General features: G+C 39.8%; 1 protein-coding gene across 1 annotated transcript in view; it reads left to right on the forward strand.

Moving 5' to 3' along the window:
* Positions 1–21,597, forward strand: part of LOC145329332 (uncharacterized) — a 118,305-nt gene that overhangs the window by 25,457 nt on the left and 71,251 nt on the right. The window contains exons 5-9 of the mRNA XM_080173391.1: positions 1,125–1,207; positions 9,225–9,291; positions 9,549–9,657; positions 10,899–11,046; positions 11,611–11,696. Coding sequence (XP_080029517.1) covers positions 1,125–1,207; positions 9,225–9,291; positions 9,549–9,657; positions 10,899–11,046; positions 11,611–11,696 — 493 coding nt within the window. The remainder of the gene's footprint in view (positions 1–1,124; positions 1,208–9,224; positions 9,292–9,548; positions 9,658–10,898; positions 11,047–11,610; positions 11,697–21,597) is intronic.

A 21,597-nucleotide genomic window follows, 5' to 3' on the forward strand; every position in this document is an offset into this window, starting at 1 on the left:
AGTTATTGAGATCTTAAGCTTCAGAAAAAAAACCTTACTACTTTATATATTAGGATTATAACCCCTCCATGAAATCATTTCGAGATTTTACATCAAATATACTCTGATTTTATATAATATTTTGTCTAATATTACTGTCAATTATACCACTAACTAAGCGAGGCTTCTTATTTAAATTCATGTATTTGTCCTGTTCAATTTTTATACTTTAAGAAGTGAAACTTTTCTATGTTTAGAATTGGTCCGAACGTCCCTTAGTTCATAAGGGACAGCTCCTATGGTTGATAAACACAGTTTCAAATCGTCCTGTTGATTATTATCCTTTTATACGCTGAATCATGTAAAATTTAGGTATAGTGTTGTAAAGCGTTACTACTCTATACTCGTCTATACATCCTTTTTAAACCTTGAATTTTCATTTTTTTTACATTCTTATTAACAAAATTTGTATATTATTGGCAGTTTTCTGTATTTAAGCCTAGCAAATGTTGTGAATACTATGTGATATACATTGTACATGCAGAAGTTTGATTAGTGGTGCAGCTCAATTTCTTAATTATTCATCATTGTTAAACCCACTGGGAGTTAAACACAGTGCAATAACAATGGAATTTTAAATACCCCCCCCCCCCCCCGCTTCTAAGTAGTTTGGGGCCCTGGGGGCTTAATATATCGCTTTGTAGGCATTAGTTAATAGTGGTACAGTACATAGCATACAACCAACCCTTTAATTAAACAATTTTTGTCTCAACATTCTAACTCTGCATGGTGCGATGGCTTTTCTTTTTCGGGGCCAAGGCATTCTCCAATTGCGCTTACTTGTTTAGTATTAGTTTGGCACTATTATTTATGTATTTTGTATGACGCGCGAAATAATGACTTTGTATAATTTCTCAAATGTTTGATTTCACATGAAATCTGTTTTAGGTTATTTATGTCTGTGCAACAGATCTACAGTATAGGATAAATGTATATACAGATAACTACCTCCCTTCCATTTTCAATGACCTTATTCGTCTGCTACCAAATTGTTTCATGTTCTCCCTCTAGTGTTTAACTCTAATGTTTGTACTTTATTGTAGTTATTGTCATTAAAACTATTAATAAATACCATTATTATTTAGGATACCCCAGTTATCGAGATATCAAATGATACATTTATTCAAGTTGGAGAAAATCTAGAAAGACTGGAAATCTATAATTCAAGGTAATCTTTTAATGTCATTACTAGAGGGGCAAAGCCCCTAGAGGCCTCCAGTGGCACATGAGGGGAGCTGTCGACAATTCAATCTTAAAGATGAAATAATAAAAATCGGAGGGGGTGTTCAGGGTCGATTAATCTTGTGAGGGTTGTGGTGTTATCTCTCCCAAATAGTTAAAAACCTTCCCTGGACCTATAAGAACATCACTGTAAAGCTGGAATCATTTTTCACAAATGAGGGTGTTGGGACCAAACATATATTTATATTTTTTGGGGAGGGGGTTAATTTTTCCTGTGTATATTTCTGTATTAATAGTATAAGCTGACTAGTGTCTATATAAAGCTTCCCTGCTTGTATAAACAGACAGATAGACACTAAGACATACACACGCTCTACCTCTTTTACTTTTACTAGCGGCTACGCCCCTAGAGGCCTCTAGGGGCACTTGAGGAGGGGAGAGTGGAATTTGATAACCCAATTTTTTATTTTAGATTTTAAAAGAAAAAGTAAAAAAATTTTGGGGGGAGTGGGGGTGTCCCACCCCCCAAGAAAATAGTTATAAACCTTCCCGGGACCTATGAGAAGCTACCCTGTTAAGGAGAACCCGATCGGTTCAGCGGTTATTGAGATTCTTCGGTACAAACAAACACACAGACATCCTGTTACTTTAGTATAAGGATATTAAGATTTATCGAGGAGAGGTTTAGTGGATTTGTGGTATTCGGCAACCGTGAGCCATGCCTATGGCACCCCTGATCTGGGGTTCGGTGGAGGGTCAACGGCCCTCCCCCGAGTCCTGGGGAAGGGGTCTAGTGACCCCCTCCCTACGCTTAGAATTAATGATTGAATCTGTCATGTTTATTATGGTTAACTGTATTCTTAATTCTCCCCCACCCTTTTCAGGGATGGGGGATCATTATTGCCCAAACTGACCATTGTATATGTATTATTTATGCTTTTATGTTATGATTATTTATTCCTATCCATGTTATTATTGTTTGTTGTATATAGCTTCAGTATCTTTTAAACCTTCAATAAAGTGACAACTGAAATTAGATGTTGATCATTATCTAGTGAAAGCTAGAGAAGCGTAGCTTCTCTATAGTAAGGTGTCCACGTCTGTCACACTGCCGTAATCTAATTGAACTCCGGTGTCTGCCATTTATCCTCGGCGGATACCACAACTTTGGTGACAGCTGTGTGAGATTACGGCGAACCACAAGTGTAGAGCAGACGCGCATCTGAGGCTAAGGTACTCCCAGCAGTGAATCTGGCAAAACTGACGCAAGCGACCTGAATTACCCACCCTGGACAGCAAAGTTTAACTCTGCATCCGGCAGTTGTGAAAGCAAGACAGCGAAATCCGATGAATAACCGCGAGCAGCGCTGATATCTAACGGAGAATTGAGCGCCAAAAGGGCTGAAACAGGCCTGCGGACCGGCTGAAACAAGCCAAATAAGTGTAAACGGCTGGAAATAGGCCAACTTTACTGCAAGAAATAGCAGGATCCGAACCAGTGGCGCTAGCAGGACGGGACATTCCCTGCCGCCATCAGCCGGATTTGGATCAGCGGCGCTAGCAGGACGGGACATTCCCTGCCGCCGATAGGCTGAAACATGCCACATAGCTGCAAGCTGCGAGCTAACATACGAGTGTAGTGCACCAGAACAGAGAAAAACTACGTCAACTCCGAGTATCCTGAGAAGCTACAACGCAGCCACCCATCTAGAAAACAGATATTATATCACATTTGCAGGGATTACCACCCTAGTGTGATGGCCAAACAATAGATTTATGAGCAAAGCTTGGCAAACAAATTGTTGTGTTGTGATAAATCTAAGAATAGAACAGGCTTGGATTATTGTGTATTGTGATAACAGCTAAAAATAGAACAGAGTTGGTAAACAAATCTGTTATGCAATTGTGATAAGGACAAAAATAGAAGCTAGATGTAATATAATAAAGACCCTGATATACAATCAAAACAATCTCAAGCCCACAGCACAACAACAATACACCCCTTATTCCAAGGGAAGGGGAGGGGCCCCTCTCCATTGAAGGCAAATACAATCAGGGTGATATAATAGATAAGCCTAGGATTAAGAAGAAAGGCCCTATTACACCAGCACACAGTTACCCCCCTCCCTCACAGGGGGAACGGACGGAGTTACCCCCGTCCCCTCACGCGCTTCCCCCTTCCTACCCACACTGACTAAGTCCGTCTGTAGTGTGGGGCTAGCGATCGGACACACAGAGCGCCATTCACGGGTAGCGCAACTGAGTGCGGAAAATATCATAAATCCAACGGACGAAGCGGACCAATGAGAGAGCGAGTTGAGGGGTGAGAGCGCGTTTTCCCCGTGTGCGCGGATTTGACGGCGCGGACGCGCGTTACAAGGACAGGAGATTCCACGCACACACACACACACACACACACACACACACACCGGAGCGGAGCTACTCCATAGCATTTAACAGGGGTATTTTAGCAAAATAAAGAATTGCAAGTTTCTTTCCTTCTAGCTCTAGTGTGATAAAGGAAAACCCAATCAGTTCCTGACAGCAGTTCAGACCCTCAACATCTATCTACCTCTACCAGCCTACCCTACAACCTCAACACCTAACTAGTGATAAGTACAGCTAAGTTATATCTTTGCAACTAAACTCCCAACCTAGTGATACAAACAGTGTTGGCTGTTAGGCTAGGAAGCCTCAAGTGACAAACCATTCATTTCAGTACTGTATAACTTTGTGCCCGCCGTTTCACCGTTGACCCAATGGACCAGCATCAAGCCCCAGGAGGTGACCAAGCCCCAGGATGGCTCCAGGATGACCCTCAGCCGGCCCCAGCCGAGTACCGCAAGCTGATGCTGAGCAATCTGCCGGAGTTTAGAGGGCCGCCCAAGCAATCCTGGTCGGCACATATCCGCAGACTTGAGATGTCATGGGCGGCTTACCGCGTGCCACCTCATGATTCCCTCAACCGCCGCAACGCCCTACTACTGTCATTGGTAGGGCAAGCGGCGGAAATGGCGTCCCATCTGTTTGGCGAGGCAGGCCAAGCCTTGACCTACGAACAGGTCAAGACCGAGTGTGAATTGCTATTTCGCCCTGCTTTTGAATCCCAAACGCTTAAACAAGCGTTTAGGGATTACAAGCAACACTCGACAGAACCTATACAAGCGTACATTTCAACTAAGTGCGCCTTGTATAGGGACGCCTACAACCATGAGGATCTTGAGTTGTTGGTGGACGAATTAAATCGTGGAATTCATAACGCCAATGTAAAACGCCTCATGATGAATCATGAAATTACGAGTGTACCTGAGTACACTCGTAAGGCCATGTTCACCGTGACCATGGTTACTAAGCAGCTGAAGGAAGGTGTGTGCTTAGTGGACTCGACCGACGGGCTGACTGGATCTGCCTGCATCCAGTTGCCCCAATATGACGAGTCGGAGCCAATGGAGATTGGCTCCTTGGCTCCGGGTCTCCACCAGATGGGGAAGGTCGCTCCAGATGACAAGGTTCCAGGCCGCTGCTACCGCTGCCAGGGGAGAGGCCACCGAGCTCGAGACTGCCCAACGCCTGTGGAAGTTAGCCTAGAGGAGAGACGCACCCAGCCACGCCGTGACCGTTCTGCCAAGTGTGAGCGTTGCCACTATGACGGTCACACGGCGGCCGATTGTAGAGCTGACTGGGCCCAGGTAGCCAGCCGCAGGCGCACCGCCGACAAGGGTGCCCCTCCAGGGAAGCCCAGCAGAGTGGCCCATATGGAAGGGAGCGCGCCCCCAGCACCACCACAGCAAGCAGCCGCCCCCAGAGCTGCGGACCGAGCCGATGGGATGCCGCAGTTCGGGACTGTCCCAGCTAGGATCAACGTACTGGGCGGCGCGGCTGAACCCAACCGGGTTGGCCTAGGCTTCAGTCTTAACCATCTGGGGCCAGAGCTGATACAGCCCAACAACATAGCCGAGCCAGAGGTGCTGAGGCCCCAGCCTTTCAGCCTCAACATGATGGAACCTGCCCGACTGAGCCTACCCAGCAAGAGTGGAGGGGCGCTGCCCAGCGTCCCTGAGACGGTGTATGGGGAGGTCCTGGCAGCCGCCGAACGAGAGAGGCAGGAGGTGCTAGCCAGCACCTATGCATCGATGTATGGGACGCCACCCGGCGTCGCCACCTGGGATGATGGGGGGGTGCTATCCAGCGCCTCCCACCTGGTGCCTGGGGCGACAACCGTCGCCGCCACCGAGATACCTGGATCCTGGAACGAGCCAGCCTCCAACCTGATGTCTGGGGCGACAACCGTCGCCGCCACCGAGAGACCTGAGTCCTGGAACGAGCCAGCGGTCCCAGAGGAAGGGGTGACACCCGTCACCCCCAGTCAGCCAGCGCCACCAGCCTGCAGGGAGAGCCCAGCTACATGCCAGCCAGCGCCACCAGCCTGCAGGGAGAGCCCAGCTACATGCCATCCAGAGCCCCCTGCCAGCCAAGGGAACCCCGCTGCTCAACATCAGGATAAGTTGAATTTGTTAAATGTGTTGTATCCAAAATATTGTAAACACCCAGCCTTGCCTGTGCCCCCTGCACCTGAGGCTGGGGAGATTGAAATTTGGGAAAATAAGGACTTGCCTGTGCCACATGCACCTGAGTTCCTAGGGCAGGGGAGGGCAGTGAGTAAGGGCGAGCCTGTGCCACATGCACTTCAGCCCCATGCCACTGGGCATGCTTTGGACAAGGGAAGGGAGCATTTAGGGCTAGGGGAGCCGACACCCAGGCAAGTGCCAGTCGCTTGCCAGTCTGTCATTGGGGAGGGTATCGGGATGCCTCGGCCGCATACAGATAACGCTCAATGGAAACTTGTATCTAGCCAGGAGCAGCCCAGCCGTGTCCAGTCCCAAGAAGCAGCCGTGACCAGAGCTGAAGATCCCCAGCCGCGTGTACGAGGAAGATGGTTGCCTGGAAGCCTCTCCCATTGGTGGATGGTCCTGTGGGGCCTCCTGCTGGCAGCCGTGTGGCCTACAACCAGCTACGTCCTGGTGGGGTGGGACTGTGCCAACCCCACCCATGTCACGTCTTACAATAAAGAAAAGATGTGTAACACGGAGCCCCTACACCAAGAGGTGCCCCTGGGCCATGAAGTACACGTCCTGCAGCAAGTCAAGGTGAGGGAAACCACTGGGTACAGTTGTCAGCTCACCGTGTCCCAGTGGACATTCAGGTGTGGGGTATGGGGTCACCTCAAGGTGACCTCGGTCCCCACCCTCATGAGGCCAACCAAGATAGACCCAGAAGCGTGCCGAGACCTGGCCAGGAACCGAGTCTACACGTTGCCAGGCAAGACCCAGCCACTGACGTTCCAGCTGAACCACCCCCTGTTCTTCACCATCGACATGGTGGGCGCCCTCGTCAACAGCCCCGAGGGGGTGGGTTGTGAGGGGGAGGACGTCCACTTTGAGGGCCAGCTATACCGCAACGAATTAGTGCTCCAGGAGCGACGGCTGCTGGTCAAGGAGGAGACCTATGTGGTGGAGGATGGACGGGTGGAGTCCCAGTCTGACCACTTGACCCTAGAGTGTCCCCATTCTGAGCTGTCCTGCATCACTGGAGAAGCAACCTACGTGTGGGACCACCTGGGGAGAGATTGCCCCTTGAGGCTGATCCGCAGCCTCCAGCCCAGCCTGGTGATGGATGCATATCTGGTTGACCATCAGGCTCAGTTTTTCATCAACATGACCAACCCCACCTCGATTGTGAACTGCGACTTCGAGGCCCATGCCACAAACCATCCAGCGCTGTTCGTGGCAGCTGACCCAGCCGCGGCTGCGCTGCCCAGAGTGTCGGCCAGGGATGTTGACGTTCCCCTTCAAGCACAGATACATGCAGGTTATATTGGGTTTACCCTGGAAACGCGCATGAAAAGCACCGCAGCAGAAGAAGTGGCGGCCAACTGCTGGAAGCTCCAGCAACTAGACCCGGCCCACCCGGTGCGTGTCCAGGGGAGCAAGTTCTTGGTACTGAGGGGAGACATCCTGCTGCAGCTGACCTGCCAACGTCACAAGTACGTTGTCCGCGAACACAAGGAGTGTTGGGACAAAGTGCCAGTAGAGCCCACAGGTTTTGTAGACGCTGTGACACGGGTATACAGTGAACACGCCACCAAGATTCCCTGCTCCTCCACCTACCCCCTGACTGTGCACGCGGAGGAAGGCTGGATAGAGTTAACCCCCGCTCCCAAGAAGAGGCCACCCCCGCTGGATACGCCTAAGCAGTTGTTGACAGAACCCTTAGATGACTTCAGTTCAGGTGGCTTGTATTCGCAGGCTGAGTTGAACGACTGGCAACAACTGCTGGCGTTCCCAGCGTACAAGAGTGCCATGCTGACCGGCCTATCCTATTGCTCCTGCGTTCAGCAAGGCAGCTGTTCGGCCACAGGAGACCATGGGATAGTGTCCTACAACATTGACCGACTGGCGGAGGAAGGAGAGGCAGCCCTGGATGTCTGGGCTGGATTTAGACAAGCCATCCACGAGTGGGGAGATGGCGCAGCCATACTGTGTTTGCTGTTGTTGATCCTCAAACTGCTGGGGGACCTAACCATCATCTCCCTGGCAGCCGCACAAGGAGGAGTCCGAGCAGCCCTGAATGCGATATCACAAGTGTTCCTGTACCATCCAGCTTTATATAGGAAAGCGCTGGCTAGAGCCAGGCTCAACCATGCCAAGTCCCGGGACTTTTCAGTGGACTGGGATGCCATTCCCATCGGCAGGGAAGCAGCAGAGGAAATGGTGTCTATGAAATCCACTGACAGCGGGCATGACCGCCCAGGTAGGCCAGGACCGCCCTCTGGCAGACCCCGCGGCCCCTCAGGAGGACAGGCCGCTGCTCAGACGATCAACCTGACAGCCAGTGCCCCAGCCGCTGCCAACAACAACCAGCAGGCCCCACTGCTGACTGTTCCAGCAACAACTGTGCCACCAGCAAACCTGATACCTGCCGGCGCTGACCAACGTGTCCAACCCAAGCCAGCCTCTGCCTTCTATCCCACATTGGGAGCCCACCAACCCTAAGAAGATACTCACCACTAGGATTCCATTGAATCATTATCGTTTGTATATATTTTAGCCCTAAGGAGCGGGCCGAAGGCCTCAACCACTGTCGGAAGTCTGGTAGGGAAACCCCCTCCCAGCCTTCCGAGGGGAGAGTTGTGGTATTCGGCAACCGTGAGCCATGCCTATGGCACCCCTGATCTGGGGTTCGGTGGAGGGTCAACGGCCCTCCCCCGAGTCCTGGGGAAGGGGTCTAGTGACCCCCTCCCTACGCTTAGAATTAATGATTGAATCTGTCATGTTTATTATGGTTAACTGTATTCTTAATTCTCCCCCACCCTTTTCAGGGATGGGGGATCATTATTGCCCAAACTGACCATTGTATATGTATTATTTATGCTTTTATGTTATGATTATTTATTCCTATCCATGTTATTATTGTTTGTTGTATATAGCTTCAGTATCTTTTAAACCTTCAATAAAGTGACAACTGAAATTAGATGTTGATCATTATCTAGTGAAAGCTAGAGAAGCGTAGCTTCTCTATAGTAAGGTGTCCACGTCTGTCACACTGCCGTAATCTAATTGAACTCCGGTGTCTGCCATTTATCCTCGGCGGATACCACAGATTATCATATACTGGAATAATTATTTTCCAATGGCTACGAAACCGATTAGTATCCGCTGAAAAAAAATCTGTATTATAGACGGCTTTCCGCGGATAAAAAAATAAAAAATCATAAGATTAAAAGCATTTTTGTTAGCCTTAGGGTTATAAATATTCGTGAAAATTTGTCTGTGAGTTAATGATATACATGATTTTTCGGTATGGATGAGAACCGGTTCTAATCAACCGGATTAGAATCGGTTTCGAATATATACGATAAAAGATATACTTTAGATACTAGAAATGTGAATGATTTTATGTTTATAATGGAATGAAATACTCAATTATTACTTATACTTTTTCAGGCTGGAGACTTTTCCTAGTGGTGCTTTTCAACATACCCTAAATATAAATACTTTAATCATTGATAACAGGAATTTAATTTGGTAAAATAATGTTAATTATAAGGCAAGGGCGTCCAAGCTTTTTCATTTGGGGAGAGGGGGGGGAATTAAAAATGAAAATTTTAGGGGTGCTTTTTATTTTTTCAGACCCTTAAGTCTTGGGGTGGCTTTAAGCTATTTTTCAGGCCCTTAGAATACTGAGGCCCTGAATGCTAGAGGCGTAGATATTAGTTCTTTTTAAGTTATAACTAACAAATAAATTTACCAAATCAACGCTGTCACTATAGTGATATCACTGAAATTCCGGAAGACGCTGTTTACGGATTATCAAAGTTAAAAGAACTGCAGATTTCTAATGCTAAAATCAGCAAAACAACAAAGGAGAGCTTTAACGGTATAGTAAAAAATTTAGGTTTATTTAAAGAATTCTAAACTTGAATTAACGAATAAAAAATATTTGCTTCAATTTTTGCTTTTTATATATCTCCACCCTTTTGCTTTTTTTATTTTTATTAGCGGAGCTGTCCTATAATTTGAAATGTAGACATCTTTTCTATAACTTTGTAATGTTGTCATCCTTGTTTGTTACTAAATTAATGTTTATACTAGAAGCCTAGGCATTAAGATATATAAGTTTTCCGGAATTTTGAAATCTGCATCAAATTTTAAGGATTTTTTATAAAATTCGTTTTTTTTGTATAGTTCTTTATCTAAAAGCGGAAATGCATTTTAAGTTAATTAATTTTGACCAATAGGATAGGTGGATTTTAAACTACCTGCGCTCTAATTGGTTGAATGAAATACACCATCTAATCAGAGCGCAGATTTTTTAAATCCACCAATCACAGATGCCAAAATTAATTAACTTAAATTGCATTTCCGCTTTTAGATGAAGAATTGTAGAAAAAACGAATTTTATAAAAAAAAATCCTCAAAATTTGATGCAGATTTCAAATCTCCCCCTAACTTTAAAATTCCGAAAAACTTATATATCTTACTAGGCATATTCCGTTTTAACTGTTTTGATCAATTAAAGAAGGGAGTTGGAGGGGGGATTGTTAGTAATGTGTATTGTGTAAACCTGTTATATGCATTGATTCAGAAAGTTTAAATTAACCTGATTACGAAATGTCTACAGTTTTTTTTCTTTTTTTTTTAAAAGCAAAGCTTTTCTTTAATTAGGGTCGGTCCGTACGTCCGTCCATTTTGAACGGATAGCTTTTACTAACTTCGTATGGTGATTCCTGTAGTAGTTTGTTACTTTTTTGAAAGCGTAGCAACTCTAGAATAATAACAAAAATGTCCGTACTTTCATTTTAAACATTTTTATGTGATTTAATAATGATCTGATTTTTGGAAAACCGATTCCTATGACAAAAAAGTACAGTGTTATAAGCGAAGCATCCCTAAAATCAAGTACTAAACGTGTAAGTGTGTACTTAAACATTATCCTGTATTTAAGCAGTTTTCCAACAAATTTACTTACAATTTTGTTTCGACTGTTATATATTATATTCTGATTATTCTGTTCTGACACTTTTCAAGTGTTAATGTTTGTTTGTCCTACCATTTCAGAGCTTCGCTTTTATGAATGTTGTCATCCTTGTTGGATGTTTTCCTATTCTGTTCTAACAGGTCAGAGAAATTTGAAACGGCTGAGCCTGCACGGGAACAACCTGACTGTGCTGGCCAACAATGTCCTGGACTTTGGTGGTCAGTCCCTGGAGTACCTGGACCTGGCACATAATCATCTGGCGGATATCAAACCTACCTATTTTGTTAAGTAAGTTTTTAAAAGGCTTGTCTTTTGTAGGGTTGGGCCGGATATCTGGCTATTTTCAATATCCTGCCGGATACTGGAGATTGAAACTGACCGGCCGGATTTTATATTAGAAATCTCAAAACATAATTTTTTGCGGCAGCAGCTGTTCTTGAAAGCTTCCAACCGCCGCAGTCGGAAGCCGTAGCTAATTGGTAGCCGATTTTTATGAAGATTTTTTTCCTTCTTCGATATCGAGATATCTTGCGTTGACCGGATATTCGGCCTAACCCTAGTCTTTTGTAGAGCGAAACTAATTTGATATTGATATTAAAGGATAATTTGTCGGTCAGACTGTTCAAAATAATAATTCTACATATTTTAAATTTATATCTGGTTTAAGCCATTATCTTTTACAACCATTGGATCCTATTAATTTTGAAGTTCTTTCCTAAGTATTCATTTTCCCCTTATCTTATCCTACCGTTATTCTTTATCTATTAAATTATCGGTTACGCCCCTAGAGGCCTAAAAGGGGGTATTGACATCCTTGTTTATTATTATTTATTAATTTAATTCCTAATTAAGGCTTAGTAAACTGCTGCACTTGAATTTGACTGACAATGGTATTGAAGAAATTAACACCCGGGCATTCAGCAGAAACCAACTTTTGGGTAAGATTTTTATTACAAAGACCCCACATCTATATACTAAAGTAACAGGATGTCTGTCTGTCTATGTAAGTAAAATAATAGAGGGAGAATGAGCTATGTGTAAATCTGCCCCCGATTTTGTATTTGGTCTTTGAAGTCAGCCAATAGCGTTAGAAATATACACACAGCCGAGTCTGTACAAATTAACATAAAGCAATTTGCTAGCAGACAAAAAAGGTCTTTACCACTCGGACCAGGTTGTTGTCTGAGTTATACATCACTTTTACATATTTAATGTCCGTGTGTCTGTATGGATCTCGCTAACCGCTGAACCGATATGGTTCTTTTACTTAAAACAATGCATTATCTTCTAATAGAATATTCTGAATGTTGTACATTATTTTTTTTTCTCTAGTATTAACTTTTTATTTAAATTTTTATTTCTTACGACATGTAGCATATTTTGACTTTTACAAGCAAAATTGCGTAATACCACGTAGGTTACATTATTAAAACTTTACTGCTATCCTTGTAATTAAGTAACGGGATGTCTATTAGTGTGTTTGTAACCAAGGATCTCGCTACCCGCTGAATCGATCGGGTTCTCCTTTACAGGGTAGGTTCTCATAGGTCCCGGGAAGGTTTATAACTATTTTAGGGTAGGGTACAACCACCAACACCCCACGTACCCAACCAAATATATTTTTTCTTTTTAAATATAAAATAAAATAAACAATTCAAATTCAACTCCTCCTCTTCAAGTGCCCCCTTGAGGCCTATAGGGGCGTAGCCGCTAGTTATAAATATAATAGCATGTACTGTAAATTACAAATTATGTTATCTGTACAGATATTTATATCTTAAGCAATTTTTGAATTAATCCGCTTGTCCCTAGAAAATTCAATTTAAAAAAAATTCTTGAAAGTGAGGGAGGGGGGTCGTTTTCCTTTCGCTTCCCTTTCTTTAAGTGTACCTAGAGGACTTTCACTTCATTGCCTCTAGTCATTATTATATAACGGTAGCAAGTTGTTTGTTTGTCTAACTGTCGGTTTGTCTATTGCAACTTATTCGACGTAAATGAGTCTTTGTTGTTGGTAAATTTCTCGTGTGTTTACCATTTGTAAATAACTGAAAATGCAAAGAAAACTATCTGTATTCCGATCATCGAGCAATACTTACCAGGGAGGGAGGGGATATTGGGCTGTTTATTACACTAGTCCACAAAGATTTATGATAACGATTTCTTATTGATGACTTAACAACTTTGGGGACTTTAATTTTGATTGGTTGGTTTATTAAGTTGAGTGTTCAAACGATTCAACCACCAATTGTTATATACATATGGGGTAATTTTGTGCATCATCATTGGGACAAAGAGTAAAGACACATTTTCAGCAGTTTGGATAAATAATAATCATGCATTGCTTGTGTGAAAATGATAAAATCCCTCAAATTTATCAATTACTAAAACTTTTTGTTAGTAATTTACATTAGTTTACTAAATGTAAGCTCTTTAGGGCTCCTCTTAGGCATAATTAACCTAACCCAATTATATGTTTATTTACAAAATTTAAGATATTTTATTTTGTTTACACGAGCCATTTTCAATTTAATCCTCGTATACAATCCCTTTACTCTACTTATTTTTAAGTATTGATATTTAGAAAGTTTAGATCCGGAATATAAGGGGATAAGACAATGGCCGATAAATTGATTTGCATTTTTGGCTAAATACGCGATTTGTTACATTGTATGAAACAGTATTGCATATATATATATGTTGTAAATGTGTATTCCATATATGTGAAATATCAACATAACATTCAAACATATGTCACGCTACGCCTTTACTAAATCAAGACAAACTTGTGCAATAAAATATGTTTTTGGTAAACGAATATTAATTTATTGCATCGTATTATAGAAAACTTTTCGCGGATATTAAAATGAAAAGTTATAAGATTAAAACAAGTTTTATAAGACCGAGAGGCCTAAGGCCCTTGCTAACAAAACGGGTAATAAGTTTATGATTTTTTATGTTAATATTCGTGGACAATTATCTGTGCTATACATGATTTTACAGTATGGCTGAGAACTGGTTCTAATCCAGTGGATATTAACCATACTGGAAAAGAATTATTACGTTCGTATGTCAAACATAAACATATTTATATGGGCATTTAGATTTAAACAAAGTCATAAAATCATCATTAGACAGCAAATTTTGGACGGTTAAGTTTATCTTGTTTGTTTTAAAGTGGTGTGTGATGTATATTCTACATATAGAGTACGTCAGTATGTCATATAGGAGGTGCGTCTTCATGTTAAACCAGGATTTACAGTCATAATGGATTTGCACATTTCTCTTTTAAAAATTAGTAAAATACTAGTAAATTAAGTAGTTATGGTGTTTTTGGCTGAAGCTTAAGGCTGGAAGGATTAACATATATGGGAAGGTTTATGGTTTTAGGTTATTTTTGAAGGTAAAATTATATAAGTTTAAAAGAGTCTCATTACATAGTTTCTCTATGTTCTAGTTTATTTCTTACAAATTTTGCTGCGCCTCTATCATCTAGGGGTATGTATTCTACGGGGTGTAGAAGAGACAAAGAATAACTTGAAACCATCCTAAGGCTTAAACCTAATATAAGATAGCTTAAAACCATCACAGGACCTATATAATTTCAATAGGATATTTCAATCAGTTAAGGGGTTATTGAGATTTTAAGCTTCAGACAAAAAAAAATCTACTTTATATGTGTTAAAAATAATTAAAAATTATTTTTTACTGTACATCTAATCCCCCTTTAAGCCTGGCAGCTTGATGTCATAGAGCGAAGGAAAATGTCGTGAAAATAGTGGAACATGCATCTATGCCCCTATATAAACATGCAGGGTGAAGGGACAGGTCATTGGGGTATAAATTTATCTTTAGTTAAAAGTAACGTATGGGTAGATTGATGGAAAATAATTTAATCTCTTTAAATTCAAACGTAGGAGTCCCAAATGTGGATAAACGTAGGAGTGGACACTAAACCTAACCTAACCTGTTTTAAACTATCTTATAGGTTTTGAAATTTTAATTTTTAAATGGGAGAAAGTTTAATAAATCTTGTGTTAACCTTTCCCTGCATTCCTGTTCTTACCCTTTACATAGTTTTTGTTTAGTTATGCACCTAGATGTCTTATGTTGAATGTTGATACAATACAGATATACTAGCTGGTACACCCCTAGAGGCATTTAGGGGAACTTGAGAAGAAGGGAGATGAATTCCAACGGCTAATTTTAAGAAAAAAGGCTCTATGAATATTTGAATTTTTTTCGATATTTTGTGATTTCTCTTGGGAGGGTGGTGGGTGGTACCCTCCCTCAAAATAGTTATAAGCCTTCCCGGGACCTATGAGAAGCTACCCTGTTAAGGAGAACCCGATCGGTTCAGCGGTTAGCGAGATCCTTCGATACAAAACACAGTCAAACAAACAGACAAACACACATCCTGTTACTTTATTATAAGGACTAGCGGGTAAGCCCCTAGCATCTAGTGGCTTCTTGTTCAAATGAAGGTGCTAGAAAAATAGCTAAAAATTATCTCAAGTCTTAAATCTAAAAATAAAATAGACTAAAACCATCACAGGACCTTTGTGAAACGTACTTAAAATAGGAAATCCAATCGGTTCACTAGTTATTAAGATCTTTAGATTCACAGAATAAAAACAGACTACTTTATTTAAGAGGATACTTAAAGGTATTTTTTATCTAATCTTTGGTAAAAGCTTAGGCCTTTCTTTTATTACGGCTTGTCCGTTTATCTATAATCTTTAAATTAGACATATTAGGCAGAATTGTGCCATCAAATCAAAATTTTGCTTAATAATTCATAAAAAAATGTCTCATACAATTAAGAAAGAGTACTCTGTAATCGTTACAATAACGTTTTTATAATCATATATTGATTTTTTCATGATAATGCCTAATTTTTATTATATGCATCCATATTTAACATCGTTATGCCTGACTTTTTGGTTGTCTACTTTGCTTGGTATGTAATATATTCTATGTCACAAACGGGACTTGATCCATTTTTGTGATGACACCGCGTGACAGTTTACATTTTCTTTTTTAAAACTTTTGAACGTATATGTAACCACGTGTAGATTAGTAGGAGCAAAGCTTCTCTATAAACTATAGTAATATATCTTATTTATGGAACTATATACAAAAGTATGAAAAGAACTTTCTCTATAAAACTCATAAAGCGAGGAGACATTGGACAGTCAAATTAAACCGATATTGAGCTGGATCTTTTAATCATTTTTGTGGTGAGCCAGATCGGGCCGGGGTGAGCCAACTTTCCACCAATGAGAGCACAACATTTTATTAAATGCCGCGCTATAATTGGCTGAAATTTGGCTTTCCCCGATCTGGCTCACCACTAAAATGATTTAAAGATACAGCTCTGTTAAACATTTAGTACCTGTATAAAATCTCGATGAGTCTGTTTAAACTATAGAAGTGTCCAAGCTTTTTAAACTTTTTATGGTCTGTTTATACATATATCCCTATCTGCCTGAGGTAAATATGAATTATTCACGAATACAGAGGTGGATTCTTAAAAAAAAAAATTGGCTTACTGGTTCGCTAAAATCATTGAGGCTTTTGTGAAAAATCCTCCAAAATCGCATTAAAAGTCTACAAAATTAAACAAAATCTTATGTTAGTAACCCTTTCATGATTTTATTTAATTTTGATAGATTTTTATGCGATTTTAAAGGATTTTTCACAAAAAAAAATTAAGCGAGCCTCACTGATTTTAGTGAGCCAAAACGTTTTTTTTTAAGAATCCACCTTAGTTCAGGGGTCAACATAAATATTTTTAGTGCTATTATTCTTTGTCAGCTAGGGCTCAGGATTTATTCAAATTTGATTTCTACAGATGGAGGGTCAAGTAACAAAATTTAGGTTCCCCGCAGGGTTAAGGCGCTGAAGGTTCTACCTAACTAACTATAGAAAAAATTATCGTTTATATACTTTTTAAAAGCAAAGCTTTTCTGTAATTAGAGTTGGTCCATCCGTCTGTCTGTAACGGTTAGCTCTTTTCATTAATTTAAGCTTGTTAGAAATGTCCTTTCGATTTCAAACTTTGCATGGTGAGTCCTGTAGTAGTTATGTACGATTTAGAAAGCGTAGCAACTCTATAATCGTTACCAGAATGCCCGTACGTGCATTTTACACATGTTGATTTTTAACGTTTTAATAGCAAATATTTATGTAATAAAACTATTCGATTGGTCTGATTTTTGGAATACTGATTCCTAGTTCAACAAAGTGTAATGTTATAATCAAAGCATCTCTATAATCAAGTCCAAAAACAGTATCCTGTATTTAAGCAGTTTTTCAAATATACTTAAAATTTTGTTTCAACTTTTATAGTATAGTACAGTTTTGACACTCTACAAGCGTTAATGTTCGTTTGTCCTACCGTTTCAGAGCTTCGTTTATATGGATGTTGTCATTCTTGTTATAAACAATTTATTTGTTAATTCATTTTTGTTTAATCTATCAAATTATTATTTAATATTTTAAGTAAACAGAAAATATTATTTAACTTTATATTTAATATTTCTAAACAGTTAAACAAACTTAATTTATTTTTGGATTTAAATCATCATAGGTAAAATGTTCCTTAAAGTTTAATAAGATACAAGACATGATTGATTTAGAGAAAAATAGTAATACAAATTTTGTCACTTAAATTTGCCGGATTTTTATTATTTTTTTTATTGATTTTTTTTTCATAAATCTATGATTTAGTAATAAATTGATGTAATATGAGTTTATGTTTATGTAAACATACCCTAAATGGATTCATTTATCGGGGAGGGTGAAATTTATTATATAAAAGAATTATAAGGGGCAGATTTTTTATACGTAATTTTATCTAGTTAGATATGTAGGTCCTGGAAGGATATTTGAAGTATTTTGGCATGCACAGGTATTTGCCGATGGAGGAGGGGGCATTAGGGGTAAAAGCACTCTTCCCTATTTTTCTTATATTGGAGTGTTGAATTCCCCTTTGAACTGCATGTTCCTTATATTGTAAATTTTTGTTATATCATCATTTTTCGACTGCGCTCCTAGAGGACTCTAAAAGCAAAAAAATGGATTTTATTTAATTCCTTGGATGATTTCTCTTGGAAGGGTACCATCCCCCCATATAGTTATAAACCTTTCCGGAACCTACGAGCAGCTACCCTGTTAAGGAGAACCCGATAGGTTCAGCATTTAACAAGATCCTTCGGTAAAAACAAACACACTGACAGACAGACATCAGTCTACTTTGTATTATAGACTAGCGTCTAGGGGCTCTTTATTCGAAGGGATATCATATGGAAGTTCAGAAAAATAACTTAAAACCATACCCATAACTTGATTATAAAAATAAAATAGCCTAAAACCATCTCAGGGCCTATAAGAAGCTTCTCTCTAAAGGAGAACCATATCGGTTCTGTGGTGAGCGAGATCCTTCGCTACAAATAGAAAAAGCTTAGTACTTTATGTTATAGGATATACTTGAGGCTTCACTCTAGGAGCATATAGGGCCCGGAGAGGGGAGAAGTCGACACCTCCTAATTTTCAATTTTAGTTTGAAAAGAAAAAGTTTTAAAAATGTGGGAGGGGGGGCGATTTTCTTGGGATCTTTGACAAAATAGTTTGAAACCTTCCAAGGACCGGGATAAAACGCTACATTGTTAAGAACTTACTTAACGGTTCAACGGTTAGTGAGATATTTCGGTACAGACAGTCATACAAACACCTTATTACTTTCATATAATGATTGTTTATCCCTAATGTTGAAATATATATTTAGCAAGGTGTCATAGCAAATATATTCTTACTTGTCATATGTATGTACAATATACATTGTTGGGAGTACTACAAAAATAAAAATTAATAGTCTATTATGTAAATATTTGTATTTTTTTCAGGGTTTTTTTAAACTATTTAATTGTGAAAAAAAACTTTTTGTCCCTAAAGGGTAGGGTTATATTATATATTTTCATACTGCTTTTGAACTATTTTTCAATCGTAAAATAGCCTAAAACTTGTCAAGTATCGATTAAAAATGTAATTTAGAGTTATCTAGTTTCCAAAATTTTACCTTTTTATCACGGTAATCGAGAGGATGATTGTATGGTTTCCCTAGACAACAAATTTTAAATTGCTTCAGTAATGAAATTGAAAAAAAATAATATAATTTTAAAGCAAAACAAAATCTTTTTGTAGCACTTATGTCACAACTTTTAAGAGATTCCAAGCGATCCAAGTTTTGACAGTTTTGAGATTTTGCTTGGTGCGAGATGTAGAGTTGGGTAGATGATTACTTTTTTGTTACCCAGCCTCTAGGGGCAATTAATGTGGGAGATACCCTTACTCAAAATAGTTTTAAAACTTCCCTGGACCTATAAGAAGCTTCAATGTAAAGGAGAATCATATCGGTTCAGAGGTTAGCGAGATCCTTCGCAACAGACAAAAAAACAGATAGTTTACCCAAAAAAAGGAGGACTTCAAATGTTTTAAAAGGGAGTTTTCTAGATTACATCAGAAACTTTTCTGAAAAACATACTCAACTTTTCAGGAGACAAGTTTACACATTTTCTCACATCGGTTATGTTACTTTAGATCCATAAAACAATCTTTCTCCTAAAATTGTACACCAACTACTTACAATATTTTAGAACTAGCGGCTACGCCCCTAGAAGCCTCTAAGGGCACTGGTAGGAGGAGGAAAAGTCGACCTCATCCCATTTTAAATTTTAGTTTGAAAAGAGTTAAAAAATATATTTTTGGGGGGAAGGGGGGTGAAGACACCCTCTCCAAAAATAGTTTAAAACCTTCCCAGGACCTATGAGAAGCTTCACTGTAAAGGATAATAATATCGGTTCAGCGGTTTGCGAGATCCTTCGGGACAGACAAAAAACGCTTACTACTTTATATAATAGGATAAGTTCAAATATATTAATTGATATTATAATTAACCTATATCTTGTAACATTCGTGAATTTTAGAGTTTTAAGTAATGCCTTCTTTCTCAGTGATTTAGATGGATAAATTAATGTATATGCCAAATGATGATGCACAAAATTAGCCCTTCTGTAGATTAAAATTATTGGTTGGAACGTTTGAACACTCAACTTAATGACTCTAAATCAAAATCCCCCATAGTTGTTTAGAAAACGTTATTATGAAACTTTTGGGACTAGTCTAATAAACAGCCCATTGGCCCCTCTCTCTCTCTGACAAAAATCTACTGCCCAACTTTAAAAGGATTTTTGAATGAAGATGGGTGGTTGAAAGATTGGGGGTGGGGGGGGGATTCTAAACTTGGTTGACATGACATGACTGAGTGTGTGTGTGTGTGTGTGTGTGTGCCGTGTGTGTGTAGTTTGTGTGTATGTCTAAATAAGGCAAGATATTCATTGATTTTAATCGATGAATAGTATTGTTTGTTTCTTATTTGTAAATCACTGCATCCTATTTTAATTTATAACCTTTTCGATTATTGATATCTTATGATAACTAGTGATTACGCCCCTAGATTTCTCTAGGGGCACTTGAGAAATTTGGGGGGATGTGTAGAGCCTTCACATAAAATTTTCAGTCTTAAAAATAAAAATTTAATTAAAACAAGGATGACAACATCCATAAAAGCGAAGCACTGAAACTGTAGGACAAACGGACATTAACACTTATATAGTGTCAGAACTGAATAATCAGAATATAAATGTATTCGAGTTGAAGCAAAATTGTAAGTAAATTTGTTGAAAAACTGCTTGATACAGAATAATGTTTATGGACATACTTACATTTTTTAGACTTGATTATAGAGTTGCTTCGCTTGAGACATTATACTTTGTTGTCCCAGGAATAGACATACCAAAAATAAGATCAATCGGATGATTAGATCACAAAAAAATTTGTTGTTAGAAAAGTAAAAAACTCAAAGGAATCGCCATGCAAAATTTAAAATCGATAGGACAATTCTAACATGCCTAAATTAACTAAAAAAGCTATCCGTTTGTGACGGACGTACGGACGGACCGACCCTAATTATAGAAAAAGCTTCGCTTTTAATAGAAAAGGGATTTCTCTTGGAAGGGTATCTGTTTCCCAAAATAGTCACAAACTAAACCTACCCTTTTCATTAAAGAAGACTTACTGAAAAGGAGAACCATATCGGTTCAGCAGTTAGATCTTTCATGAAAGACACACAAACATGCATAGAGATCCATCCTGTTTCTTTTATAAAAGGACAGCATGATTAAAATCATTGAAAATCTTTCTGTTTGAGTGTTAGTCTGTACTCGTTGACATAATACATCAACAATAGAGTTACTCAAGAGACATATTGTCAGATTCCACCAATAGGAGACTACTAAAGGAACATACAAGAGATATCATCGGTTGATTTCACCAATAGGAGAATACTAAAGGAACATACAAGAGATATCATCGGTTGATTCTACCAATAGGAGACTACTAAAGGAACATACAAGAGATATCATTGGTTGATTCTACCAATAGGAGAATACTAAAGGAACATACAAGAGATATCATTGGTTGATTCTACCAATAGGAGAATACTAAAGGAACATACAAGAGATATCATCGGTTGATTCTACCAATAGGAGACTACTAAAGGAACATACAAGAGATATCATCGGTTGATTTCACCAATAGGAGAATACTAAAGGAACATACAAGAGATATCATTGGTTGATTCCACTAATAGTTGACTACTAAAGGAACATACAAGAGATATCATTGGTTGATTCTACCAATAGGAGAATACTAAAGGAACATACAAGAGATATCATTGGTTGATTCTACCAATAGGAGAATACTAAAGGAACATACAAGAGA

The sequence above is a fragment of the Acartia tonsa genome, chromosome 10, assembly GCF_053477335.1.
Source record: "Acartia tonsa isolate MP-2025a chromosome 10, ASM5347733v1, whole genome shotgun sequence".
Classification (NCBI taxonomy): domain Eukaryota; kingdom Metazoa; phylum Arthropoda; class Copepoda; order Calanoida; family Acartiidae; genus Acartia; species Acartia tonsa.